This window comes from Siphateles boraxobius, unplaced genomic scaffold (genome assembly GCF_051911475.1).
Source record: "Siphateles boraxobius isolate OS27281-9 unplaced genomic scaffold, OSU_SipBor_1 9, whole genome shotgun sequence".
Lineage (NCBI taxonomy): Eukaryota > Metazoa > Chordata > Actinopteri > Cypriniformes > Leuciscidae > Siphateles > Siphateles boraxobius.
Window position 1 is genome coordinate 6393459 of NW_027509219.1, and position 20119 is coordinate 6413577.

At 42.2% G+C, this 20119-nt stretch overlaps 1 protein-coding gene and 3 long non-coding RNA genes across 5 annotated transcripts in view; 1 reads left to right on the top strand and 3 right to left on the bottom strand.

The window, feature by feature from the left end:
- The window catches only part of LOC143733052 (uncharacterized), a 203144-nt gene extending 187028 nt beyond the window's left edge, over positions 1 to 16116 (top strand). The window contains exons 2-3 of the long non-coding RNA XR_013201241.1: positions 9466 to 9535; positions 15897 to 16116. This is a non-coding gene — a long non-coding RNA (uncharacterized LOC143733052). The remainder of the gene's footprint in view (positions 1 to 9465; positions 9536 to 15896) is intronic.
- Positions 2923 to 17236, bottom strand: LOC143732614 (PWWP domain-containing DNA repair factor 3A-like). The gene is made up of 5 exons (XM_077223890.1): positions 17225 to 17236; positions 3462 to 3644; positions 3270 to 3358; positions 3114 to 3183; positions 2923 to 2940 (listed from the first exon to the last, which is right to left on the bottom strand). The coding sequence occupies exons 2-5, from the start codon at positions 3582 to 3584 to the stop codon at positions 2923 to 2925; spliced, it is 300 nt and encodes a 99-aa protein (XP_077080005.1). The 5' UTR covers positions 3585 to 3644; positions 17225 to 17236.
- Positions 4393 to 4732, bottom strand: LOC143733002 (uncharacterized). Its single transcript, XR_013201228.1, has 3 exons — positions 4659 to 4732; positions 4513 to 4563; positions 4393 to 4439 (listed from the first exon to the last, which is right to left on the bottom strand). It is a non-coding gene; the product is annotated as an uncharacterized LOC143733002 (long non-coding RNA).
- On the bottom strand, positions 5739 to 6440 carry LOC143732624 (uncharacterized). 2 transcript variants are annotated; one of them, XR_013201146.1, is made up of 4 exons: positions 6364 to 6440; positions 6237 to 6275; positions 5916 to 6139; positions 5739 to 5835 (listed from the first exon to the last, which is right to left on the bottom strand). It is a non-coding gene; the product is annotated as an uncharacterized LOC143732624 (long non-coding RNA). The 2 variants fall into 2 exon arrangements; XR_013201145.1 differs by having other exon boundaries at positions 5916 to 6142.
- Positions 17237 to 20119: the final 2883 nt, after the last annotated feature.

Here is a 20119-nt window from a genome sequence, read left to right on the forward strand (position 1 = left end):
AACACTAACATTGTGTTACGGTGTTTATTCATTTTGTCATGTTTCTGGTTTGTGGTTTCTCTGTCTTTGGTCTTTTATTCAGTTTGTACCTTGTTAATTGTAGTCTGTTATCCTAGTCATGTCATTATTAGGTCCCTTGTTTCAGGTGTGTTGTCTTGTTAGGTTGTATGGTCCCGCTCGGTGTTCTGATTTGCCCCAGCTGTGTCTTGTTCCCTCATCCTGTCTGTGTATTTAAATCCTGTCTGCTCTTTTGTTCGTGGTCAGTTATTGAATGTGTGTTTTAATGTGCGTACCACGAGTGTCTTGTCTGTTCTGAGTCTGTAATTAAAGTCTACTGCTGCATTTAGATCCGCCTACTGCCTTTGCTTCCACGCAAATTCGTAACAGAATAACTGACCCCCTAGGATCTAGCAGCCATGCCTACCTGGAGTCCTGATGTCCAGATCCTCCGTCTTCGCCAGGAGAATCGCGCCATCGAGGATTGTGTCGCAGAATTCCTCGAGCTGGCATATCTCGCGCAAATGAACACCCACGGCTTGAAGATCTTCTTCCGCGGAGGATTATCGGAACCACTCCGGTCTCTGATGCCCGAACCTGGTCCTCACGGATCTTTAGAATGGTACGTTGACCTGGCCCTGTTGTGGAGCGGTTCCCCGTTTACTGTGGGCGTGGAGGAGAAGCTGCGAGAGCCTGCGCTTAACGTCAGCCCGGTCGCGCCCGCGCTTCACTTCAGCTGCTCAGCCGAGACCACGCTCCACGAGCCTGCGCTTCACGTGAACCGAGTCGAGCCCGCTTTCCACGACATGCCTGAGCTTCTTCCTGCCGAGACCGACATGCCTGAGCTTCTTCCTGCCGAGATCGACATGCCTGAGGCTGAGCTTCTGTCTTCCGAACCCGCACGTCGCTTCAGCCTCGACGAACCCGAGTCAAGTGAGTCAAGTGCCGCCGAGTCAAGTGAGACCGCGCTTCCCGAGTCAAGCGAGTCAATTGCCGCCGAGTCAAGTGCCGCCGAGTCAAGTGAGTCAAGCGCCGCCGAGTCAAGTGAGTCAAGCGCCGCCGGGTCAAGTGAATCAAGTTCCGAGTCAAGTGAATCAAGTTCTGAGTCAAGTTCCGAGTCAAGTGAGTCAAGTTCCGAGTCAAGTGAGTCAAGTTCCGAGTCAAGTGAGTCAAGTTCCGAGTCAAGTGAGTCAAGTTCCGAGTCAAGTGAGTCAAGTTCCGAGTCAAGTGAGTCAAGTTCCGAGTCAAGTGAGTCAAGTTCCGAGTCAAGTGAGTCAAGTTCCGAGTCAAGTGAATCAAGTGCCAAGTCAAGTGAATCAAGTGCCAAGTCAAGTGAATCAAGTGCCAAGTCAAGTGAATCAAGTGCCGAGTCAAGTGAATCAAGTGCCGAGTCAAGTGAATCAAGTGCCGAGTCAAGTGAATCAAGTGCCGAGTCAAGTGAATCAAGTGCCGAGTCAAGTGAGTCTGCCGAGTCTACTGAGTCAAGTACGTCCAGTAGTGAATCAAGCCCAGTGAAGCGTCGTCGCAGAAGGAGGACTCGTTTGCTTCGCCAGGCTACAGAGGGCGTTCCCAGACTCCTCGCCCTGCCGGCCCCGCCTCTGCGCCTCGCCCTGCCGGCCCCGCCTCTGCGCCTCGCCCTGCCGGCCCCGCCTCTGCGCCTCGCCCTGCCGGCCCCGCCTCTGCGCCTCGCCCTGCCGGCCCCGCCTCTGCGCCTCGCCCTGCCGGCCCCGCCTCTGCGCCTCGCCCTGCCGGCCCCGCCTCTGCGCCTCGCCCTGCCGGCCCCGCCTCTGCGCCTCGTCCTGCCTGCGCCCTTCAAGCTCCGGGAGGCCTGCCCGGAACCCATCTACCACCTGGAGGTTCCTCCCGAGGATTTCCCCAAGTATTTTTTGGGGGGGGGGCAGAAGGTACTCCGTGAGGGCCATGGAGACGACGTCGACATGGTCCTCATCCTCGTCTGAGTCTGCTCCGACCTGGCCACCATCTCATCGTGCTCAGCCCTGGCCTTTGCCACGCCATGCTCCACCCTGGCCTTTGCCACGCCATGCTCCGCCCTGGCCTTCGCCTCGTCCTGCTCCGCCCTGGCCTTCGCCTCGTCCTGCTCCGCCCTGGCCTTCGCCTCGTCCTGCTCCGCCCTGGCCTTCGCCTCGTCCTGCTCCGCCCTGGCCGCCGTCACGTCCTGCTCCGCCCTGGAGGCTTCCTGTTCCGGGCAAGCCACGCCCTCGTCAGCCTCCAGGGCGCCCACCCTCCCGCCCCTATTTGATGTTCATTCGGCGCGGGGTCGCGCCTTATGGAAGGGGGGGATAATGTTACAGTGTTTATTCATTTTGTCATGTTTCTGGTTTGTGGTTTCTCTGTCTTTGGTCTTTTATTCAGTTTGTGCCTTGTTAATTGTAGTCTGTTATCCTAGTCATGTCATTATTAGGTCCCTTGTTTCAGGTGTGTTGTCTTGTTAGGTTGTATGGTCCCGCTCGGTGTTCTGATTTGCCCCAGCTGTGTCTTGTTCCCTCATCCTGTCTGTGTATTTAAATCCTGTCTGCTCTTTTGTTCGTGGTCAGTTATTGAATGTGTGTTTTAATGTGCGTACCACGAGTGTCTTGTCTGTTCTGAGTCTGTAATTAAAGTCTACTGCTGCATTTAGATCCGCCTACTGCCTTTGCTTCCACGCAAATTCGTAACACATTGGTACTGTTTTGGAGAGAAATTGGGTATTTTTAACATATTAACATATTATTCAACAATGTTTTAGTTTGTTTTTGTAAAATGTATCAAATTCCATTTTTTCGTTCAGTACAACATATAATGGTCTAATTAACATTATACCATGCTAACATTACAAAACCTGTTTTTTGATATTTTGAATGTAAGCCAAACTCAAATAATAGACAAAACACCAATAATAAACGATTCTGTACTTTAACAATCACCTTAATTACTGTCATCTTGCTGTAAACAGGACAAAGCAAAGAAAAAAGGAAGAAAGAATTGTGTTAGTGACTTTATTTTCGTCTTCAATTGCATTCAAAAAACCTCCTCATTTATAAGTCGCTTTGGATAAAAGCGTCTGCTAAATGAATAAATGTAAAATGTAATGTAAATGCATAAGGTAAAATAATTACTTTCTGGTTGGCAAATGTTGCTTCTTTTCTCATTCTTTTTGCAATCACCCGGTCAAATTCCTCAACTTCACTAAAATAAAAGATGAATGCCATTGTCAAAAATACAGTGTACTCATTTTTTTTTTTTTTTTTTGCAAATGCAAATTACATGCATACCTAGGGTGATAAGTAGGGCCACGAAGGAACACCTCCTCAGCCTCCTGCCAGGACAATGCCTGCAGCTCACATAGGCCATGAATGATGGCCTGTCCATATAAATAAATACATTAATTAATTAATTAATGTATAAAACATTTCATATATGGCAATAATAGAAACAATCAAATTGACAAACATGTGCGGGCCTACCTCAGGTAAAAGAAAACTACAAATGAACTCCACTTCATTTGTGAAGTTCAGTTGAGTTTTACAATTGTGTAGCAGAGCTTTGAGGTTTTCAAAAAGAATGGCACACTGCTGCTCACTGTCCATGTAAACTGGCACACGTGGCTTTAGGGGGAACCACTTTGATGGTTTCCCATTGAGAACATCCTGCGGGGCAAACAAAAAGTGTTGTTTTATATACACAAGCCATCAATGAATAATTGGCATAACCATTTAAAATATAGCTAAAGAGCACATTGGATAATCAATTGACAATGTTGAAGTTGACAATGATCACAGCCCTGGGTGAGTCATTTAGGAATGCTAATATTTAAATGGTGAAAAATGACCATTTCAGTACCACTAAATGCTGCTCTGTTCCCTTTGAAGACACAATGCAGTCCACCAGTGCTTCTTCAGTTCTTGTCCGATCTTGGACTGCTTGGATCTGCTGTGGGACATCTGGTGTGGTGCTTCTGCTTCTTTTTAGCCTATACAGAGGTTGAGTTTTTGCCTCTAATAAGCATTTTGCCTCGTCTGTCCAGAAGGCAAACCTGCGCCCATAGCTTGCAAACAATAATAAATAAAAAATTATAGGAAAGAAAAAAGAAGAAAAAAAAAGAAATTGTCTCTTAAGAGAGTTATTAAGGGTGTTTTGTTACTCATGCTAAATAAAATGTTGTATTGAAAAAATATTCAAAAGTAATATGACAAATTTAACTCATATAATGTACAATACTTTTTGACATACCCGTCAATTTGAAATCGTTCCATTAGCATAAGGACCACCACCATTTTCTAATCATGGGCATGTCAACCTGAAAGAAATGCCCCGTTAAAGGTCATACTGTTTTCTACTTTTACCAAAATAAACTTAAAATAAATAAAATAAACATAAATTTCCTTTTATTAACTTACCTCTTGGAAATCGAACTCGATGTCACAGACCATTGAGAGGGTGTACTGAAATACAGGAGACAAGCTGTTGTTAACACTGTTCACTAGACCTTACTTATAAACACATTAAAGACCCTACCATCAGCACAAAAACACGACAGTCATTCCCTCTTGTCTGACGTGGCAAAGCCTATGATTGAGAAAATGAGAAAAAGTCAGTTTAGAAATTAATAGATAAAAGGTACGGATGCAAAATAATAATTTTTGCAGTAGAATTATTATAACCGAAAAATCCTTTCCAGTCATTTCTGTCCAGATCCCTGGATCAATTTGGTTGGCAATTTGTCTGTAGAAAAAAAACATGAATATGATTGATCAAATTTAAATGACAGCTCATCTGTAACCTGAGAACAGACACACCATGCGAAAAAGGCTAAATGAACGTAGCCAACAAATGCAAGAAATGGCTAGAAGAACATAGCCAAAAATTGGAGTTAAGGCAATAAAACATGGCCTTTAAACTTTGAACAAAGCTAATTGTATAGTAGAACAAAAGCTATAAATGGCTAAAGGAACATAGCCAAAATTAGAGCCTGAAACTGCATGTCTAAATTCATAGCTGGACCTAAAAATTACTCTGTAGTCCTCATCTCCAAAGCAAGATTCGTGCTCTGCATACTGAGAGTCTAAAAAGACTATCTCCCTTCGAAGTGGCCTCATAATCTATAATGTGTTAAGGTGTAAAACGATTGCATTCTAAAGTTCTTGGAAGAAGCATTTCATCAATGATCTAAGTTTAGTTTTAGAAACACAACAATTACGCTGTAATCAACATATCTATGAGACATTCAATATCTAATAAGAAATAATTCCTTACACAGACAATGTAGTGGTCAGGGCCATTACCTTTTTGTCCATGCTGGAAAGACTATCAAGTCTTTCATATCTGCATCCTCCTAAAATTGATTTCAGAAATTATGAAATTTTTGAAATAAGAATTTATGCCTTTTTATAGTTTTTAACTCCCACTCACTATAAACACACACCGGTAATGCTGTAACAATGTTTGGGGTTTCCTTCCAAGTAGGAACAACATAAAAGTTCTCTATGCATATATCTTTGCCCTATGGAAAAAGAAAGCAAGCAAAAAAGTAGGTTGATTCGGACACATGTATACTCTTTGACAGTTTACATTGTAATATTTTATATACATACAATATTCCGAGCCATTTCAATAATAAGCTGCATGCAGGCGTTTCCAATCTGCAATAAATAATTAAATTAGTCACTCATTAGTGAATGTTTAAATACAAATATAGCGTTCCAAATGCAGACTGCTTACGTGGGAATCCATATTCCTCAGCAAACCCAAGCTCCAAAACTCCTCTCTAATGAGACACAATTTCCCCTCCTTGACAATAATTTCAGCTCCAGGCCGTTTGACGTCCAGCACGTAATCAAGCTATACATTTTTTTTTAAATAGTCATACAATAGTGCTCGACTGCAAATGCATGCACATTAAATTTCATCAATAATTTTACCAGTTTTTCTTGCACTGGATGCCAGTCCCTTTCCCATGGCTTTACTGCTGAAAAATATTCCAACAGGGTTGTTGGTCCCAAATCAGCGGCTTCTGGTGAGGCAGTCTCACTCACTGCAGGGATGGCAATGGTTGCTGTAATGGCTGGTGATGCAGTCTCACTCACTGCAGGGATGGCAATGGTTGCTGGTGTTGCTGAGGGTTTTAAAATGGTGTCTGGCACTGCTACTGAAAGTAAGGTATAAAAACAATCAAGCTTAGAAATCATAAACTTTGTGTAGCTCCACCTGAGGGAGGGGACTGGACACAACAATGTACTTACCTACTGACACATCCATGGATTCCTCAGATGTTTTATGTTCTACAAAAACATAAATGAACAGATCAGTCCAATGAGTAATAAAGTGTTACATTCATAACTAAAGTGCACAAGTACAGTGAAAAATTACCCAAAACAGCCTGGCTGTGGACATTCATTACAATGTTTGTCTGAAACTCCTTTGTCATGTGCTTAAGTCGTTCTTCATTTTTGCGAATATTGTAATGGTGAATTATGTTTCGCATAAGAAACACATGAGTCGACGGCAAAGCCATGTTTAGGAAGTAGTTGTTGTTTTTTAATGCGAATAACTGTTCCACGACTTGTCTGTTAACTTTTCCAGCCAGTTGCGGGACCAGGCGAAGCTTACGCAGTGAATCTCGAGCGTCCTTTGTGTTGTCCTCATGGAACCGGTCATACAGAACATAATGTTCTGCTGAACCAGTTATAGGGTGGCCATCAGGGTCAGGATTTTCCTTTTTGCATGTCAGCCAGGGTAGTGACACCTTTATGTTTCCAGCTTTGGCTTTCGCAATGTTTTCTGCTGTTGGGTCCATTAACCTCCCTTCAAATGGTGTGAAGGGTATTGTTTGTGGTTGTCTTAGCTTAGTGTGGGTTGACAGTCCACGTGCAAAGTCGTAGATGAAAATGTTCGGCATATGCTTCCATGAAAGAAGCATGTCCCCAAAATCACGCGGGCTCTCTGCTCGGATGTTGCATTTCAAACTGTAGACAATGCCACACGGACACATAATCACAGCCCAACCATCTAAAATGCAAATACATAAAAGAAAAGCAGATTTTTAGAAACTGTAATCCTTTGTATACTCATGCAAGACCTAATCATGTTATCAATGTCATATTGTATAATTTAGAGTTACTGCAATTACTGTTCTCATTTGCAATATTGAGGTTTACCTGAGGCAGCCCAAATTTTCTCAAAAACTTTGTCATATGCCTCTCGTGACTTGCGAAAGTCTTAAAAGGAGGTCAGTTCGAGATCCAGTGGCATCCAAACCACACTCTCTGCATAAATTTCTAATCACCTGCACCTATTAAAGAAAATGTGTGTCAGTGAATCCCTTAACCCTTAATAGGACAACAACATAAAGCAATGACAACATTGAATAGAGATTTTACCTTCTGTTTGCAGAGCTCATCTCTCAGACGATCCTCTGAGACAGTTATCTCAGAGACCTCTGCTGCTTTTGCTGGACGGATCTTCTCAAATTCTGTGTTAAGAACACAGTCTGAGCGCCGTGTATTTCTCCCTATCCAGGGTGCCCAAAAGTGAAAACTTGGAGGAACACTGAATGGATTGTTTTTTTGACCTTTGGGAAACAAAACATGTCAGTATATCGTAGAAATCAGCATTTTACCTTTTGTCTTATCTTACTAAATACAAATCTACATAGGTGTAACATTTAATAATTGCTGGTGGATTTGCTTTCTTACTTGAAACAAATCCACGGGCAATTCTTTCCTCTGTCAGTGCCTTCCAAAACTGTTCTGAATCCACATCTCCATTAAAATCTTCTGGAGGTTGTGCAAGGTCACTCACTAAAGGAAATGAAGAAAAATTTGAATAAACCATGGTCTACCTTTGTGCAATCCGTAAACTAAAAGGGTTTTTTACCTGACAGATGAAAAGATGCCTTCTTGTGAAGGTCCATTATGACCACAGGTGGATGGTCACCACAGGTCACGCAAGAATACTGATATTCATGGTCTGTTAGAGCTTCAAAATGAAGATAACCATGCAAAACTGTATCGGCTGAGGGGAACTGGACACCTGTAGTTAACTCCAAATACTCAACTATTCTGCTGACTGCAGTGTGAACCTATGATATAGAAATGGCACTCTTAATTACTGCTATTCATTAAAATAATAAAAACAACTTTAAAGAATAAAGAAAAAATATAAGCATCACCTGCAACAGGTTTCTAATAGTGAGGCAGAGGGGTAGATCAAGAAGGACATGGTCATTGAAATTATGTAGACCTTCACTCCACTCTTGGTACCGGTACAGTGCTCCACACTGAGGACAGTATTTGTAGTATGTAGAAATATCTGCAGACACAAAAGGTATAAAAAAAGGAGTGGTTAAGTTCAAAACACAACATTATCAGAAGTACAAAATCACAACCATAAAAATAAATAATAATCCACCATGGACAATTCCTGAGGTTGTAAGAATTTTAGCCTTTTGAGTAATGCAGATCGGGTCGCTGAGGACCATGCGGTTTGGACAGTGGTAGCACAATGTCTGCTCAGGAATTAGGTGTCGTGGAAATTCCTTATCCACTGAAGAAAGTCTCAAATGGTTGGGAATAGTATAAGGTATCTTTTTGTTCATTAAGATGTATTGTACCATGCCTTGTATTGCTGGAGCATCCTTTGGTGGGTAAGTGTTTTCACCCACATCACTCTCCTCCATTGCTGTTACCTGAAACTCCTCAGCGCTCCTTTCAGTGCTCCGGACCTTCCGAAAGAGTTCTGCATTGGTTTGGAATAAGTTCCATTTTGCGATGTATTTATGCGTGCATGATCTCTGTGTTTTTGCACAAGGACAGTGCCATGAATTTTTTTTTTTGTATCATAAGACACCATGACTCTGCGTAGTCTGCTGTAATATGAAATAGTTGGCTCATGAACCGATATAAATTTTTTAGATGGAGGGGCTCCAATCTTTGACAGAACTGAAAGTGGTGCATTATTTTCTTTGGCTAGGGTTTTACGATCAACACACAGTTTAATTTTGTCCTTCCCAAACCACTTGCTTTTCACCATTTCTTTAAGACTATCTTCTCTGAGTGAGGGCGAGGTTAAAAAGGTTTTGCAGTATGAAACTGACCTGAGGTGTACACACTGGTATGACTGCAGTCCACTTCTCCATGCCAACTCCATATTAGCTTGGCACTCACTAAATTCACAAGAAACTTTGTTGTTGTTCCCACCATATTTTAATTTGAACATGGAGTGGAGTAGAAGCCCCATGAATACTTTTGTGGACTGCATACAGTCCATTGGGGATCTATGCATTCACTTTTGAGATGGGATGAGGATGAAATGTCCATCATTTTTGCTGTGTGTCTTTGTTCAATGTGCCTTTTTTAATTTTTTTTGGAAAATGTCAAATTACATTTGGCGCATTTCTGCAATTCTTTTGGACCCACACGGATGCCAGTTTTTGTGACTGGCCTGACAATGGCAGAGGTGGTTGGCACAGAGGTGGCAGCGATGGCTGTGGTGGATGGCGCAGCAGTGGGAGGCACAGAGATGGGAGCCACAGTGCTGGGCGGCACAGAGATGGTAGCAAAGGGCGGCATAACAGTTGGTGGCACAATGATAGATGGCACAGAGGTAGGGCTGGGTATTGGCAAGGGCCTCACGATACGATACATATCACGGTACATGGGTCACGATACGATATATCACGATACGATACGATACGATACATATTGCGATATATTGCAATACATTTTTTTTTTTTACATCCAAAATGTTAAAATAAATAAATAATTGAGCTGAATATACAACTTGCTATGTACCACCTGGCGTATTCAGGTATGTGTATCACATTATATTGATAACAAAAAACGTATATTCCAATTTATTTGCAAAGGTATGTACAGTCACTGAACAGTGAACATACTGAAATGTGCATATCATCACTAAAATGTAGATGCCACAAAAATTATATAAAAATAAAGTGCATCAAGTAAACAAAATGTATAAAACTGAAATAGTATGTTCTATGTTGTAACTTGTAAAAAAAAGTGCATTAAGTAAATGTACATAAACTACAGGTCCTGAGTAACTTTAGGCCCATCTGAAGTGAACACTGAACAAACAACAAGGATAAAACAATAGCAGGCCTACTTTCACTTAAAATTTTTGTTCAGGAACAGAATTTCATCAAGATGTTCTGGGCTAAGTGCACTCCTCTGTGCTGTGATTATATCCCCTGCGGTAGAGAACACTCTCTCTGAGGAGACACTCGTGCCCGGGATACACAGGTATCTTTTTGCAAGGTGGGACAAGAGTGGATACTCGCTCTGGTGTTGCTTCCACCAATCCAGTGGATTAGCTCCAGCAAGTGGCATGGGAGCTGCCTCCTTGTATCTTGTCATCTCCTCCTCTGCTTGGTCATGTGTGTTTTTTTGGTGTGAGGGTCTCACTGCACCACCATATGTTTGTCCAAGTAGGTCAGCTAGAGTGAAAGAATCCCTTGGTCTTTTGGATGGGCCTGCGAAGATGTCCTCTTGCACAGTAATGTCCTCTACATTTGGCAGTGGCACTATATCCGCATCAGTCACTCTCTGCTGAAAAACAGCAAAACAACATCAAATTAGATTTTGATTCTATGGGAATTAGTGAATCAGTAAATAGTCCCAAATACAAACAGTGACAATTCTCCTCCATTTAAGCTGTCATGTATAAATATTTGATGTAATATAAATACTAATATTTAAAGTTTAAAATGCATAAATACAGGCAAATAGTATTTAAAAAATGTAATTAATTTTTTTTAATTAACTCCAATTGGTTATATTGATTGTTTCTAAGTGAAAATGTGAATAGATTTTTTTTTTCTATCTTTTACTATCGACAAAGCAGGTTAATGTTTATTGGCAAAGCTTACCTGGCTCCTTGCAGCTTCTGCAATGACTCAGAATCAGAATCAGAATCAGAAAGAGCTTTATTGCCAAGTGTGCTTGCACACACAAGGAATTTGTTTTGGTACTGAGGCTTCCAGTGGACTATACAAATACAAATACAACATGAAACATGAAACATAATACTACAAATTATAAGAATAAACAAAATAAAAATATAAATATATGAGAATAAGACTATCACAGTTTGGTTTAGTCAGAATAGACATTTTCAGATTTACAGATTATGAACCTATTTACAGTGTTTTGAATATTATAAATAAATAAATCTACATATAAGTATCACCTGAGTTGTAGGATATTGCACTAAACAGTGGGAGTATTGCACTTACAGGCATATGCCTTGGGAGGAGTGTTAACTGTTCAGGAGGGAAATGGCCTGTGGGAAGAAACTGTTCCTGTGCCGAGATGTTCTTGTGGCCAGTGATCTGAGTCTCCGTCTTGACGGTAACAGTTCAAACAGGTGGTGTCCAGGGTGAGTGGAGTCTGTGATGATTTTACCTGCTCTCTTCCTCACTCTGGAAGAGTACAGGTCCTGGAGGTTTGGCAGGGGGGCACCAATAATCCTCTCCGCAGTCCGGACTGTCCGTTGTAGTCTCCTGATGTCTGATTTGGTAGCTGAACCAAACCAGACAGTGATGGAAGCGCACAAGACAGACTCAATGACGGCTGAGTAGAACTGAATCAGCAGATCCTGTGGCAGGTTGAACTTCCTCAGCTGGCGAAGGAAGTACAGTCTCTGCTGGGCCTTTTTCACAGTGGAGTCAATGTGATTGTCCCACTTCAGGTCCTGAGAGATGATAGTGCCCAGGAACCTGAATGACTCCACTGCTTCCACAGTGCTGTTCATGATGGTGAGTGGGGGGAGTGCTGGGCTGTTCCTCCTGAAGTCCACGATCATCTCCACTGTTTTGAGCGTGTTCAGCTCAAGGTTGTTATAACTGCACCAGGCAGCCAGCTGTTCAACCTCCAGTCTGTAAGCAGACTCGTCACCGTTTTGGGTGAGACCGATGACAGTGGTGTCGTCTGCAAATTTCAGGAGCTTGACAGTGGGGTCTTTAGAAGTGCAGTCATTAGTGTACAGGGAGAAGAGCAGTGGGGAGAGAACGCACCCTTGGGGGGCTCCGGTGCTGATTGTGAGTGTCTTGGATGTGTGTTTCCCCAGTCTCACTCGCTGCTGCCGGTCCGTCAGGAAGCTGGTGATCCACTGACAGATCGAGGATGGTATGGAGAGCTGGGTCAGTTTGGCTGTGAGAAGACCAGGCATGATGGTATTGAAGGCCGAACTGAAGTCCACAAAGAGGATCCTTGCATAAGTCCCTGGTCTGTCGAGATGTTGCAGGATATAATGCAGTCCCATGTTGACTGCATCATCCACAGACCTATTTGCTCTGTAAGCAAACTGAAAGGGATCCAGCAAGGGTCCAGTGAGGTCCTTCAGGTGGGCCAGCACCAGTCTTTCAAACGACTTCATGACCACAGACGTGAGAGCGACAGGTCTGTAGTCATTAAGTCCAGTGATTTTGGGTTTTTTGGGGACAGGAATGATAGTGGAGCGTTTGAAGCAGCAGGGAACTTCACACTGCTCCAATGATCTGTTGAAGATCTGCGTGAAGACCGGGGCCAGTTGGTCAGCGCAGGCTTTTAAACAAGCAGATGAGATGCCGTCTGGGCCTGAGGCTTTCCTAGTCTTCTGTTTTTTGAAGACTCGGCTCACGTCCTCCACACAGACCTTAAGCTCAGGTTGGATGGCAGGAGGGGGGAGTGATAATTGGAGTGCAGGAGGTGATGGTGAAAGTGTGAAGTGCAGATCAGACCGGGTGTGTGGTGTTAATGAGGGCTTTTCAAACCGGCAGTAAAATGAATTTAAATCGTCAGCCAGGTGTTGATTGTCCACAGATCGAGGGGATGGTGACTTGTAGTTGGTGATGTTCCTCAGGCCATTCCAGACTGATGATGGGTCGTTGGATGAAAACTGTTTTTTCAGTTTATCAGAGTAGTTCCTTTTAGCAACTCTGATCTCCTTTGTCAATCTGTTTCTGGCCTGGTTATACAAGATTTTATCCCCACTTCTGTAAGCATCCTCTTTGGCATGACGAAGGTGTTTGAGTTTCCCAGTAAACCATGGTTTATCATTAGTGAATGATAAGAATGTCCTGGTAGGAATGCATGTATCCTCACAGAAACTTATATATGATGTTACAGTATCTGTGAGCTCATCCAGATCATTGGTAGCAGCTTCAAAAACAGTCCAATCAGTGCAATCAAAGCAGGCCTGTAGATTCTGCTCTGCTTCATTAGTCCATCTTTTTACAGTCCGTATTCCAGGTTTAGCTGATTTCAGTTTCTGCCTGTAGGTCGGTATGAGATGAACCAAACAGTGATCAGAGAGCCCCAAAGCTGCCCGTGGGACGGAGTGATACGCATTTCTTATTGTGGTGTAACAGTGGTCCAGTATATTACTGTCTCTGGTGGGACATGTAACGTGCTGTCTGTATTTTGGTAGTTCACGGGAAAGATTTGCTTTGTTAAAATCCCCAAGAATGATTAAAAGAGAGTCTGGGTACCTTTGTTCCGTTTCAGATATTTGTTCAGCCAGCTGTTGTAGCGCCGCGCTCACGCACGCGTCTGGAGGGATGTAAACATTCACGAGAATGAAAGAGGAAAATTCCCGAGGCGAGTAGAAGGGTTTACAGTTTATGAAATGTGCCTCTAAATTAGGAGACCACATCTTCTTCAGTGTTGTTACATCTGAACACCAACTTTCGTTAATGTAGAAACACAATCCACCACCTCTCGTTTTCCCCGTTAGCTCCGCGATGCGATCCGCTCGGAACAGCTGGAAGCCCGGCAGATGTATTGCGTTGTCCGGTATGGCTTCACTCAGCCAGGTTTCAGTGAAGCACAAAGCAGCAGAGTTTAAAAAATCCTTGTTAGTGTGGGTGAGGAGAAGAAGTTCATCCGTTTTGTTAGGAAGGGATCGGAGATTCGCGAGATGAATACTGGGGAGTGCAGTGCGCAGGCCGCGCTCGCGGAGTTTAACCAGCGCGCCGGCTCGCTTCCCGCGTTTGCGTCTGAACGCGCGTTTGAACAACAACGCTGCACCTCCGACGAGAATGTCCAGCAAAACGTCCGAATAATCAAAAACTGTAGAAAAGGTCTCTGGTGTGTGTTTCCTAATGTCCAGTAGTTCGTCTTTGGTGAAACTGATAGGAAAAGAATGACTAAACGCAGAACAAACGAACAAAAACAACACAATAGCTGGAGAGCTCCACACCGAGGCAGCCATCCGCGGCGCCATCTTGGATGTTGATCCAAGTTGGATGTTGATCCAACTCTCACATAGATGTCCTGCCGTTTGTCCTCAGAAAGGAAGGGCAAAGCCTTAAACCTTGGATCAATAGCTGTGGCCATGTAATGAATCTCCTTCTGCTCATCATCCAAGTACCTCTTACTGAAATCCAGGCATATGGCAGATTTTATTTCTTTTGTCATGGTGGAATCACTGGGGCTCTCTTGTAGGTCATGGATTAGCTGAGGATGGAGTGGTGCCACAACTGATATTGTTGGGGTGCTCTCCTCTGACATCACAAGTGTAGCTACTTTCATGGGTTTCAAAGCGTTGACAATTTCTTCAGCAGAGGTTATGTCTGCCTCACTGAGGGTGCAGACTTCCTTCTCAGTCTTCCGCACTTCACCTGAGAGGAGGGCTGCACAGATGGCTGGCTGCTGCTCCAGAAATCGCAGAAGCATGTCAAAAGCACTATTCCATCTAGTAACCACGTCAATCATCAGTTTATGTTCGGGTAGCTGTAGTAGTTTTTGTTTTTGCCGTAGTACATGGCTGGCTGTAGTGCTACGTCTAAAAAAGCTGGCTATGCGTCTCACTCTTCCCAACAAACGTGCGACTGCTGGGAGCTATAGTGCGCGCTGTGAAGCTAAATTGATGGTGTGCGCGAAACATTTTACATGTGGCATACCGGCCAGCTGCGCTGCTATGGTCATGTTTGACGCGTTGTCTGTTACAATGGCTGGGTCCTTTTCTTTTATGTCCGATTCCTCCATTGCAATTTTCAGTACCTCTGCAATGTTACTGCCAGTATGGCTCTCATGCATTACTCGTGTCTGCAAAACATGTGAAACGAGCTCCCACTCTTCTGAAATGTGGTGTGACGTAATCGTTACATACGACTCGGTCGCTCTAGAGGTCCATGCATCGCACGTCAGGGCGACTCTCTCTGCAGATGCAAGCGATGTTTTTACACTCATCTTTACCTCTTCATATATCCCGGGAACTGCTACGTCCGTTATGTGTCTGCGAGTCGGGATCACATAGCGGGGCTCCATAGTGTTCACCATATGCCTGAAGCCGGGGTTTTCTACTACACTATATGGCCGGAAATCTTTAAAAAATGAAATACACCACCGACGCAGTTATATTCTTTGAACGAGCTGAGGTAGACGGCAGCTTGTTGGTGGTATCTAGAGTAGTTTGCCATGAATCAACAGGTTTCTGTTGAGGTTGCAGTCCTGCTATTTCAACTGCATGATGTCTTGTTAGGTGAAAACGTAAGTTGGTTGTGTTTCCTGAAAATTTTATTGTAGCCTGGCAAAGTTTACAAATGGCATTGTTTTTATCCAGTTCATTACTGCCCGACTTACTTTTAAAACCAAAGTGCTTCCACACGTCGGCTTTAAAAGCTGCCGGCGTTTTTAATTTTTCCGCCATTTTCTAACTCCCGCAAACTTTTGAGACCGGTGTCTGCACACGCGCGAGAGAGAGACCGGTGTCTGCACACGCGCGAGAGAGAGACGCTATTATTTATTCTGCGGATATTTTTTTTAAATATCGATACTAGAGGTTGAAATATCGATACACTATCGTGAAAAAAAATATCGCGATAGTTAGCTGTATCGATATTTTTGCACAGCCCTACACAGAGGTGGCAGCGATGGCTGTGGTGGATGGCGCAGCAGTGGGAGGCACAGAGATGGGAGCCACAGTGCTGGGCGGCACAGAGATGGCAGCAAAGGGCGGCATAACAGTTGGTGGCACAATGATAGATGGCACAGACGTGGCAGCGATGGCTGTGGTAGCTGGAACAGCAATGGCAGTAGCTTGTGCAACACCAGTTGCCACAGCAGTGGGTGTGCTGTTACAGGCATCAGTGGCACTTGCTCTCTTAACATGCTTGAAATTGCAGGATCCTAAATGTGTGATAAAATCTGTCTTCCTTAAAATTGTGGACTGACAGTACAAGCAATGATAATGTTGCTGGGTTCGGCAGGGCCGACCGCATCGATGTATGGTGTACCCTGGAATACAACAGCATACAATTGCACTGTCACACACAGGCTTATGATCTTTCAAAAAGCAAAAAAAAAGATGTTTGCTTATGTTACCTTCATGTTGCACTGCTCTGTTTAAGTGTCCCTTAACATGTTTCTGAACTTTGGACAACTTTGTCGGTTTGAAATATATCGGGGCACAGAATGGGCAGTGAAAATCACTGCAGCATTTATTACATTTCTGTATTTTGGAAGTGAATACCCCGTTTGAATTGTTATATCCATCTTCAAAAAAAAGAGAGAGTCAAACTCAAATTCAAAATTTAAGACCACCCCACAGAGCCCATAGTCAAATTTCAGTCAATAGTACAAAATTAAAACAAGGAACCGCCAAAAAAGGCCAAATGACACATTCTAGCTCACATGTTAATACCATAGACTGGTTAATACATAGTGAAGGCATAGCAAATTTGATTATTAGGCAACTGTAGCCTATGAGTTGTAAATGGCTGGCAACAACATCATATCACAGTTAAATTAATATTGATCCATTTTAATACTTACGTTTTATAAGAAATAATTTAAGTAGTCTACATAAATTATACAAAGTAAAATAATTACTCCGGCATTAATTAATTCAATTTATAGTTTTAGGAAAAAAGGTCCGATAATTTAAAAAAAGGTAAATCTGATTAAATAATTAATGATGAAATTCTTTGATATTAACACACTTAATGTATTTAATTGGTCTACTTTAATGTCAACTAATTTTAATCAATTTTTTTACAATGGCTTGTCTACAAAAAGTCCAAGGTTAAAGGCTAACGTTAGCTATCAAAATATTTTAGGGGAAAAAGGCGAAAAAACATACATTAACGGCTCAAATTTTGTTACAAACTATCATTAGAAATATTAAATAGACTGTTCATATGTTGGTGTATCGATGAGCTATAAAGTAGTTTGATTGAAAAAGAAATCATTGAATAAAATTGACGATACCGACATTCTCTGACGATACTCACGTTGCGGTTCTTCACGTGCGTTTATCCTGTTTATCCATGTGTTTATCCGATCCAATTTGATAGGAGGCGCTGTCTCGAAAAACGATGGGTCTGAGGGTCAGGGGATCTCTGGATAATCCGTAATTCGTTTGTAATTATAAAACGAAAATACCGTTTTTCTGTTTTTTGTTTCAAAACGAAAAACCAAATAACCGTTTTTTGTGTCAGAATCAAAAAACGAAAAACCAATTAAAAACGGTCCGTGTATCATCCGATCATTCAATTATTCCATTTAATCTGGCAGACCAAAAACGAAATAACGAATCAATATTTTGTTTTTCTGTTTGAACAAAATATGAAAACTGACGTTTGTTTCATTGCTTTCAGCTCGAAACGGGAAATATAATAAACAAGGAAACCAAAACGAAACAATGGGCCAAATTTACGGTGTCTTTATTTTTCTTTATTTGTTTTCCCATTTCCCACGGTGCCGTCAATTCTGTTTTGCGCATGCGCAGTGGATAATTTCAAAGGATCAGGTCGCTGATCCAAGAGGGTCCGGTCCCAGTTGGTCAAATTTTCCAGTTCAAATGGCACTCGAACCATACATGTCTTTTATTGAGGACATGTTTATGAATGGAATGCCACATCATGAGATCTTGGTAAAGATGTGAGAAATGGGTGTCCAGCGTGGAAGCTCTGAGATCAGTATTCGGAGACTACTTGCCAAGCATAATATGCGGAGAAAAGGACACACTTCTGATTCAGACCTTGACATTGCTGTCTCTCGAGCAATAAATGAGGTAACGTTACGTGATATAAAAAAAGTAAAACATGTAGCATACTAGACCAGTGGTGTAGTCTACACGCAGGTAGCCTATAAGTTACGCTGTATAAGTTACCCACTAGGAACGGTCAGAGATTTCCGTATACCCACTTAAAATAGCGAGATGATACGTAACAACATTGTTTTGTGACAGAACTTTCACGCGTTCATTCATAAATTTACCCCGTCTGGGTTGCGAAGCACTGAACTGACGTTTTCGCCTTCCTTGGCCTGTGTGTGTGTGTGTGTGCAGTAACGTTAGTAGAAGTAACAGTTCCTGGATGCTTGCTCATGCATTTCAGCTGATACAGTAGCTATCAGATGGACATGGACATAATTATTTGAAGGTTGACATTTTTTTGTATTAAAAACACTTCTTTTATTGGTCGGATGAAATATGCTAATTTTTTGAGATAGGAATTTTGGGTTTTCATGAGCTGTATGCCAAAATCATCAGTATTAAAACAATAAAAGACCTGAAATATTTCAGTTGGTGTGCAATGAATCTAAAATATATGAAAGTTAAATTTTTATCATTACATTATGGAAAATAATGAACGTTATCACAATATGCTAATTTTTGAGAAGGACCTGTATATATATAAAACCCGCTGCTGGCCGGTTGTATTTCATGCATAGACCCGCTGTTGCCGGTATATATATATATATATATATATATATATATATATATATATATATATATATATATATAAAACCCGCTTTTGGCCGGTTATATGACATATATAAAACCCGCTTTGGCCGGTTATAATTTCATATATAAACTCACTTGACTGGTTATATATTCATATACTATAACCCCGACAGTGTCTGGGTTCATTAGTGTAGTATGTTGGGTTATTTCTAACTGATGTGTACTATTTTAGACCTGACGGTGTCTGGTCTATTTATACTATATGCGGTTATGGCTTCTGTAGGCTATGCTCAGGGGTCCTGAGTTGCAGTGGCAGCCAGTTACTCAGTGCGGCGTTTTGCATGGCGTCCCCACTGCGTATAGCTACGCAATACGAAGTGACCGTTCGAAAGGGAACTACTCGGTTACTATCGTAACCTCAGTTCTCTGAGTTAGGGAACGAGTATTGCGTAGCCAGCCGCACTATCCACCTTTTTCCTGGTTAGCGAATTTACCCATGATTCATAGCGGGTTTGAACCGGAAGCCGGGTGTCCTTTTCCGGTTCGAAGCTTTATGAAGATTAAGCGCCGCTCGCTCAGAACGCCACAGTGATGTGCTGGTTAGAAAATATGTGAAATAAGTAGGGCTGCCCCTGCCCGTGCACGACTGAAGTTGGGTTGGAAGTTATGTATACTATATGGGAGAGAATGCTAAACCATAATGAGCGTTTTAGTATTCTGCATCTCAACGCACGCATAAGCTTGCCACAAAAAAACCCGGCAAAAGTAATGATTATGCATGAAACATTTGAATTGTTTATTAAAAAACTAGTGTTTTCTGTAAGTGTGGACTGCAAATATAAATTTGATGATGCTGACTCGCCATCTTCGCAGTAGTGAACGCGCCTATAGAGAGAACTGCACACTTCATACGAATTAACCTATACATAAGCAGAGAGCAGCCCATTTCTGTTCGTTTTTAATTATTTTGTTTAAAAGTAGACATTTCAAGCTTTCTATAGATATACTTCACAGGTATGTGAGGCAAGTGAATTGTAAGCTGATTTTCGTTGATTAATGAGACGCGCTCCAGTTCACGCGCCTCCGTGTCCTGTATATCTAGGCTACTATATTTGCTTCTTATTTATTATTCCAGGCAATTTGTTGATAAAACATTGATTAAAATGAAGATATAATTTATACTAAACGAAATTCACTTTAAAGAAAGGCTTTCTACAAAACAAAACTTAATAAGTGGTCAAAATCATGTCATTAATGTTTTCCGATATATTGGGCATCTCATGATCATATCTGACTCATCTCATGCGGTTCCTTTTCATATAATCAACATAGATGAATTAAATAAAAAACATTATATTGTGAAACTTAAATATATAACGTATGTTTTAGTTTTTTTTCCTACTTCTATTTAAGCGTCACACCGCTCCGCTTTGCTCAC